This window comes from Harpia harpyja, chromosome 3 (assembly GCF_026419915.1).
Source record: "Harpia harpyja isolate bHarHar1 chromosome 3, bHarHar1 primary haplotype, whole genome shotgun sequence".
In the NCBI taxonomy this organism is placed as follows: Eukaryota; Metazoa; Chordata; class Aves; order Accipitriformes; family Accipitridae; genus Harpia; species Harpia harpyja.
Window position 1 is genome coordinate 39,021,505 of NC_068942.1, and position 7,646 is coordinate 39,029,150.

A 7,646-nucleotide genomic window follows, 5' to 3' on the forward strand; every position below is an offset into this window, starting at 1 on the left:
TGCACCCGTGCTAGTGTTCATTATGGATCCCAATAGGAAAGGCACCCAGACTCTGTAAAGTATTGATTAAAACACCATTTGTTGGGGATAACATTCGAAGGCAAAATGGGATAACATTAGATAATCTTACAGCCCTTCAGATGCTGGGAACACCAAGTAGTACAGCATCAGCCCATGCCACGCTGCAGATAGTGTCTGTGCTGAAGTTCACCAGTTTCATGGTGTTCAGGGCTTTTGTAGGATTTTCTTGGAAGTAAACAACTCTATTTGTCATTTCTGCTGTCAATCAAAAGGATGTTCACATAAGAATGTGCTGCTTCACTCTAAGATAGATACAGACAAGGACACGGTGGTAGCATCATCACCAGGTGCCGAGGGCAAGCAATCTGTAGGCTCCCCAGTTAGGTTTAGCCAGCAAAGTTTATCCTACAGCCAAGTGGTATGTGCAGCACTGGCCTGCACCTTCTCATGTCAACTTATGTGGATCACCAGAGTATTTCCCTTCATAAGAGCTTCCAATATTCTCAGTTACTTTTTTTTTTTCATTCCTGCATCTCTCTCTGTCTCTTCTTTATAATAACCAGGCAGCCTTTACACTGCAGCTTAAATCAACTTTATTATATTTATGCACAGATTTTTACCATCTTCTTGTCTTTCCTTTAAAGGAAAGGTGTTAGCACCTTCCATGGTGTCTTGCATTATATAGGGTTAACTTTAAGCAACACTAGAATACAATCGTTCGTTAGTTAAGCTTGGTTATCAGACAGGTATGAATATCCTCTAATACTTACCTATGCCATCTTCCTTTAATGTTACTTCTCTTCTGGTTCCTACATTCATTCTGTTGCTTAAGCACTTGTTTAAAAGAAAACCTTACTGAAACCAGCCGTTCCGTCACTATGTCTGGCTCCTTCTTTTCCAGTTGCCATTCCTCTTTCCCTCTGTGGAACAGGACAAACCCACCTACCAGGGCCATTAAGTTGTTAACTGTAACTCCTGAAACCTTTTCTCTCAAGATTACTCAAGGTTACATCCATCACTTAAGTTTCCAGTATTTCTTTACATTGGTTTTGCTTTATAATTGGAGATTTTCACTACATCCTGGGACATTTTCCAGCCCTTTCTGGTATCTTACAACCATGTTAGTCATTAAAGATGCTGGCTCTTCACATTATAACCTTTTTCTTGTTCTGTAACGTGCTTCTAGGGCTCCTCTCTGTTTCTCCCATTCTTGTGGTTAGCCTCTGCAGCAGGGCAGCGTGCATCAGCTATCACCTCTCCAGGGGCTTTGACTTCCACCCCTTGAACATTTAACTCTTTCATCTGTTCCTGTAAGCAACTTTTTATCATTTCCATTTTCTTTCTGCCTTCCCCCACCCATGAGTGATGGATGCTATTTTCTTTCTTAGGGTAAGAGAGTTAATATTCATACCTTTACCCTCCCGGAGTTATGGCTTTCAACACAGCTGGGAGTTTTGATCTCTTTCCCTCTGTGAGTTGACTCTTCTTTTTAAGTGAAGAAAGCCTTTGGCAATTGTTTATTTCCTATGTAACTATTTTTCCAACTTCCAGGGAGCTGAGTATGGAGGGTTTGGCCTTGGCCTATTTTCTTGGGCCTTTGTCTGCTCTGTGATGGATAGTTTGCTGTTTCAATAGTTGGGGTATTGCTGAATATGTTCCTGAAGCAAGTTACACAGTTTGATCACCAATTGTAACACTTTTTGAATACAATCTCAAAGGATGAATCCCCCATCCCTTCATACAGGGGTTCCCCTGTCCCTGAGGAAACACCTTGGTCAGGTTTAAGCCAGTTTACAAGTTGGCTGAGGGTTTAACCCTGGCTGTGGTGTGAGGTTTAAGTGTAACGCTTAAGCTTATGTGCATGCCCGACACCTGGTGAGGCCCTGCCAGCATGAAGGACCCCAACCATTCGAGACCTGTGCACTTGTCGCCCTGGAGCGTTGCAGCAGCACCCCGAAGCCCTGGTGAAGCCCTGTGAGCATGGTGGAGCCCCACCAGCTACGAGACCTGTGCGCTCGCTGCCTGAAGCTGTAAGGGTAACAGGTACAAAAGATCTCCAGCCAGCCAAGTGACCCAGGTGTCTGCCGCCCTGAAGCGTAATGATTATTGGCATTATAATGCAGCATACTGTGTAACTGGACCCCGTGCCAGCATATGGGACCAGGCAGGCACCCATCCTTTTCCTCGCTATCCTTCTTCCAGTAAGGCGTTTCTCACCAGGATCCTGCCAGCTACACCAAATGTAATGCACCAGTGCAAGTGTTTGTTACGGATCCCAGTAAGAAAGGCACTCGGAGCCCATAATGTATTAATTAATTAAAATACCATTTTTGGGACATAACACAAGAAAGGGTATAGCATTAGATAATCCTACATGCCTTCAGATGCTGCAAACACCAAGTTGTACAGCATCAGAGAGATATCTAGTCAGGCCATGGCACACTGCACAGATCCCATCCATGTTCACCAGCATTGTGGCCTTCAGGGCTTTTATAGGATTTTCTTAGGAGTAAACAACTTTATTCATCATTTTGCTGTCAAGCAAAGGGTCATTCACATAAGAACATGCTGCTTCTAAGATAAAGACAAAGACATGGTGGTGGCACCATCACCAGGTGCCCAGTGGGAGCCACCTGTGGGCTCCTCAGTCAAGATGAGCCAGCTAAGTTTATCCTGCAGCCAAGTGATATGCACAGCACAGCACAGACCTGCCCCTACCTACTCAGATCAACTGTTAGGTGAATAATGTTTCTGTGAAGACCTCCTAATTCATAATTGTTCCTACTTTTTCTCTCCTATTATCTCAGAATAAAGAAGGTAGTCACAGGTCAGCGGATTAAGCAATAGGGGCCTGGATTCTCCCCTTCCCCCAGTTGTTTCCCCTTCTCTCCCAGTTCTGCTGTGACAGAGGGCACATGCTTCAAACACAGCACATGAGCCCAGCTCCAGCGAGAACACTTTGCAGCTGTGTCAATATTTGAAAACTGCAACAGTTAGTTAGGATAGGCACCAAAGGGAGAGCAGTAGGAAGCACTGCCGCTTCAAATACAAGCCCCCCCTCATATGCCTGTTCTCCCACTGGTCTGTCTCCAAGCTCTCAGGGCAAAGACTAGGCTCATCTGCCCCCTGACTTTAAAGAAAATAATAGCTAAAAATAAGGACACCCAAAGGTTTATTAGCCGAATTCACTTTCCATCCTCACTTCACATCAAAGTGTGGTGGATCTGACACTAGCACCTTGCCTGCAAACTGGTTGTAAAAGTTTATGGAAAAAGTTGAATGTAGAAACCGCAAAGAGCGGCTTTTTGGATTGTCACATTACAGCATTCATAGCACTCCAAAACTGTGCTACTGATGATTCCCTGGTGACACTATACCCTTCTCCTCTTGTGCAGTAGGCATAAAAAGCCCAGAGAATTTAAGGCCCTAAACAAAACTTTTTTGGGGAAATGCAGATGTTAGAGAGACGCAAGACAGAGCGCAAGAATAACTAAAACTGAGGACGCAGCAAATGAAAGCAGTGTTTGGGGCAAGTCTCAAAGACCTCTGTTAGGTCTGGTATTGTCAGTCTCTTCCTATGAGGTCAAGTTCACATGGCATTGGGAACCGTGCACATCCTTCCTGAAATGGGACCAATTTCCTTCAGCGTGTCTCAGCTGGCAAATGAGCACTGAAGATGGAGCAGCGGGAATACTGGGGTGTAGTTGTGGTGGTGCTGTCTTCTAGCTTTTTGGTGCAGCAGCAGGAAAGAAGTGGAAGAGAGGAAGCAAGAATGTGAGAAAAAAACCAAGGGAAACAGATTAATGAACCCAACTTGAACATGGAGGGGAAAGGCAAAATCTTCTGAACATGCTGAGGTGAACTGCTGAACCCTTACCTGGAGAGGGAAGGAGCCTCTCAGCTGGGGACAGTGAAAATGTGATTGTACAATGCTCTTCGCACAGCGAGACACAAACCTATCCTTTCATGTCCTCAGACAGATCATCCAGTTACTGTAAGGCCAGGAAGCCGGCAGCAAGCAAAACAGGTGACAGTGGAGAAGGAACACTCAGCCCTAGCTCCAAGGCAGGACTTTGCTCCTGCTAATGGTGAAAAACACTCTTCAAAAAACCCGCAATAGAGACACCTTGTAAACACTTGGGAAGCTGCTTCCCAGCAATGTCTGGCATCAGCATCACCTTCAAATGATCAGAAGTGCTGCTGCGCTGCAAGAGTAAAAGCCCAGGAAAGTGCCTGAATAGCAACAATTAATTAGAGAAAGAAAAACTTGAAAGGAAGGCATTGTTCAAAGGCATTGCTTTGAGACTTTTCCTGCCTTCCCCATGCTGACAGCGTAACAGAGGCAGAGCAGAAGCACTGCTCATTAACGCTGTGGGTGTCTTCTCTAAGAAGTTATTCCCATCAACAGCCAAGAGCCAATGCCTTCCCTGCACCAGGCCCGGCTCATAGCTCCAAGGAGCAGCTACTGAAAAGACCCAGGTCTACCCAGGCAGTTACCTCCAAGACTGCTAATTCTGCCTGCGGCTGAGCCACAGGGCCTTGTTGCCACAGTGAGACAAAAGAGCTAGGGTTTTTGTTGTTTTTTTTTACCCCACTTTAATAAGTACAGAAGATCAGCCAGGGCAGGCTGGGATAGTCAGGTCCCAGACTCGACCTCCACCACTTCTGCCACTGCTCCGAAGCCCACCCCCTCCTGGATGATGACCACGTCACTCGGTGAGCCCTCATCCTGCACTATAATGCATTTGTCCTCATGCTTGGAGATGGTGATTTCAATGATGTCCTTTGCCGACAGCAAATGCCCAGCAGGCTTCCTGCGGGCACCAGGATCTGGGGGGCTGCCTCGAGACTGGTAAGTAGCAACACAGTGACCACTAGCTGTGATCAGCAGCTCGGCCTCATTTGCTGGCCCCGGCACCTCCACCATGAGCAAGGCGGGCTCTGCCGCAACCTCCTCCTGGCAGCCCTTCCTCTGAGGCTTTTTCCTTGCTGCCTGGGGTACGTCCACAGCGAGTGAGGCCACTGCCATGGCGAGTTCCTCCGGGTCCTTTTCCGCCTTGTGGGTGAGCACGTGGCGCGCAAGGCTCTGGGGAAGGGTGTAGCCCATGCCACAGAGCTCGCATTTGTAGGGCTTGCCAGCCAGGTGGGATTTCTGATGGCGCCGCAGCTTTGTGGCCAGGGTGTAGGACTTGCCGCACTGCTCGCAGCGGAAAGGGCGCTCGCCTGTGTGCAAGCGCTCGTGGGCACGCAGCGTGTGGGGGTCCCGCAGCGCCTTGCCGCACACAGTGCACAGGTGGGCCTCACCCGTGTGGGAGATGAGGTGTCGCCGCAGCTCCGGCAGCTTGGGGAAAGCGTCGCCGCAGAAGCGGCACTTGTAGGGCTTCTCGCCTGTGTGCAGCCGGAGGTGCTCACGCAGGTTGCTCTGCTGTCGGAAGTCCTTGCAGCAGTAAGGACAGGCGTAAGGGCGCTCCCCCGTGTGCAGGCGCATGTGATTGCGCAAGGAGCCAGGGTTGGCCAAGTGGTGTCCACATATGGCACACTGGCATCCTTTGGGACTAGTTGGGCCAGTCCCAGTGGCCAGGTGGATCTTCCTGTGAATGCGGAGAGAGGGCCGGCGCGCAAAGGCCTTGCCACACTGCTCGCAGGAGAAGGGCCGCTGGCCGGTGTGCAGGACCTGGTGTTCCTGCAAGTCTCGTTTGGTGCGGTAAGCCTTCTCACACTGGGTGCACTGGAAAGGCCGCACACCCCGGTGGGCCAACACATGGGCCTTGAAGCTCTCCTCTGAACTATAGCTCTTGCCACACTCCGTGCACAGGAAGGGTTTGTGGCCAGCATGGACAAAGCGGTGCTTCTTGAGGTGGCAGAGCTGCAGGAAGGCTTTACCACACTCCCCGCAGCGGTACCTGCGCTTGATCATCTCCTTCTGGGATAGAGCTTTTGGTGGGGGGCCTGGGCTGCCAGAATGACCCTCCACCAGCTCTGTATACTCCTCCTGCCCCTCAGGCCCCTCCAGTGAGCCCTTTCCCCCATGCTCTGGGGATGCCAGTCTGGAGTCTTTGGAAGCTTTGCTCTCTTTCTCACAAGTTTCTACACTCTCTCCTTCAGAAGGACTGGGCTGCTGGGATTCCTGCCCAGCTGTCCTGCCACCACAGTCCTGCAGGCACTCCTGGGGCTGGCTGGTCAGAGCATGCACCTTGCACGGCTCGGCAACCAAGCGAGCAGTGAGTCGAACCCCACTTGAGGGCAACGACAGATCCAGGTCTCCTGGACATGCCTCTTTATGCCCCATCTCCACTTTTTCTGCTGCAGATCCGGGATCCACACCCTTGTCCAATTCTTCCTCGCACCTGCCAGTGGCCTTAGCGGTTGAGATGGTCTCGAGGTGCTGATTCTCAGTCCTCGCCGCCTTGGCTTGCCATGGCTGATGTTCGGAAGCTGTGCTTCCCTCTTCTTGCAGCCTCTGGAAACGTTTGGCAGCCGGCCTGCTAACCTCAGTAGGCACATCAAGGACTGCGGTTTCATCAGCCACCATCCTGGAGACATCGGGATCCCCTGCACAAACACAAAAGCACAGTGGGTGAATTAACACTGGCCGTTGCTATACGACACAACTGCTGCTGGACCAGAGGAACATGAACATTGGAGACAGATACTCTGCTGTGCACTAATCCTGGGGCCCTGGCATGAAAACCGTTATTTGTGTGACCTTTTTTCCTTTTAAAACTGGAGAAGGTGGGGGAAATCTCTGTTCTCTCACCCCAGACAGTATCCGTACGCTATTTCTAGTATTTCACAGGCAGCATTTCTAGGAGATGCCATCGTGACTGGCATAAAACAGGGCGGCACGCTGCGTTCTCGGCTGGTAGCTCTTCAAAGCGACTCAAGGTCAGGACAGCAATCTCGGGGCGCTGGGCTGCGGGGCGAACACGCCAGCACACAGACCCCGGGGAGACAGCCGAAGGCGCCGGGTCGCCAGCACCCGAAAACCGGCAAGGCCAGGCCGCTCGTTTCACCCAGGCTGGGAGGCGGGTTTCCCGGCGCGGCACCTACCTGCCAGGGGCTCCGCCGCCGTCCCGCCGGCAGTGGCCCCGCGGGCCTCCTGGGGCCAGTAGAGCAGCTCCGCGCCCGCCGGGATGGGCCGCCGCGCCCGCAGCTGCAGCCGGCCGCCCGCCCGGCCCAGCGCCACGTTGGCCTCCGCCTCCTTCGGGCTCCGCCGCACCAGGCTGCAAGGCACGGCCACAGCGTCGGCCGCGGGTACGGCCGCCCGCCCGCCCGCCGCGTCCCGCCGACCCCCGGTACTCACCTCCTCCACCCCGGCCCCGCCGCCTCCTCCTCCTCCTCCTCCTCCCCGGCCCCGCCGGGCGGCCCCAGCAGCGCCCCGGCCGGCAGGGCCCGGCCCACGCACCACACGCCCGTGCCCCGAACCCCGGACAGCGACGGTCCCAGCGCCAGCCCGGGAGGCAGGCTCCGCAGCGCCGGGCAGGCGGCGCCGGGCGGCTCCTCGGCACCCGGCCCTCCGCCACCACCGCCGCCGCCCGCGGGGGACAGGCCGACATCGGGGGACTCCATGCCGGCGGAACGGTGCGAGGGGGGCGGCGGGCGCGCCCGGACGGCGAGCGGGGCGG

General features: G+C 52.7%; 1 protein-coding gene across 2 annotated transcripts; it reads right to left on the reverse strand.

The window, feature by feature from the left end:
- Positions 1–1,179: 1,179 nt before the first annotated feature.
- On the reverse strand, positions 1,180–7,615 carry ZNF408 (zinc finger protein 408). 2 transcript variants are annotated; one of them, XM_052782028.1, is made up of 3 exons: positions 7,325–7,615; positions 7,072–7,244; positions 1,180–6,573 (listed from the first exon to the last, which is right to left on the reverse strand). In XM_052782028.1, the coding sequence occupies exons 1-3, from the start codon at positions 7,588–7,590 to the stop codon at positions 4,658–4,660; spliced, it is 2,355 nt and encodes a 784-aa protein (XP_052637988.1). In that variant the 5' UTR covers positions 7,591–7,615; the 3' UTR covers positions 1,180–4,657. The 2 variants fall into 2 exon arrangements, with proteins under 2 accessions (XP_052637988.1, XP_052637989.1); XM_052782029.1 differs by lacking the exon at positions 7,072–7,244 and having other exon boundaries at positions 7,325–7,608.
- Between the last annotated feature and the right edge of the window lie 31 nt (positions 7,616–7,646).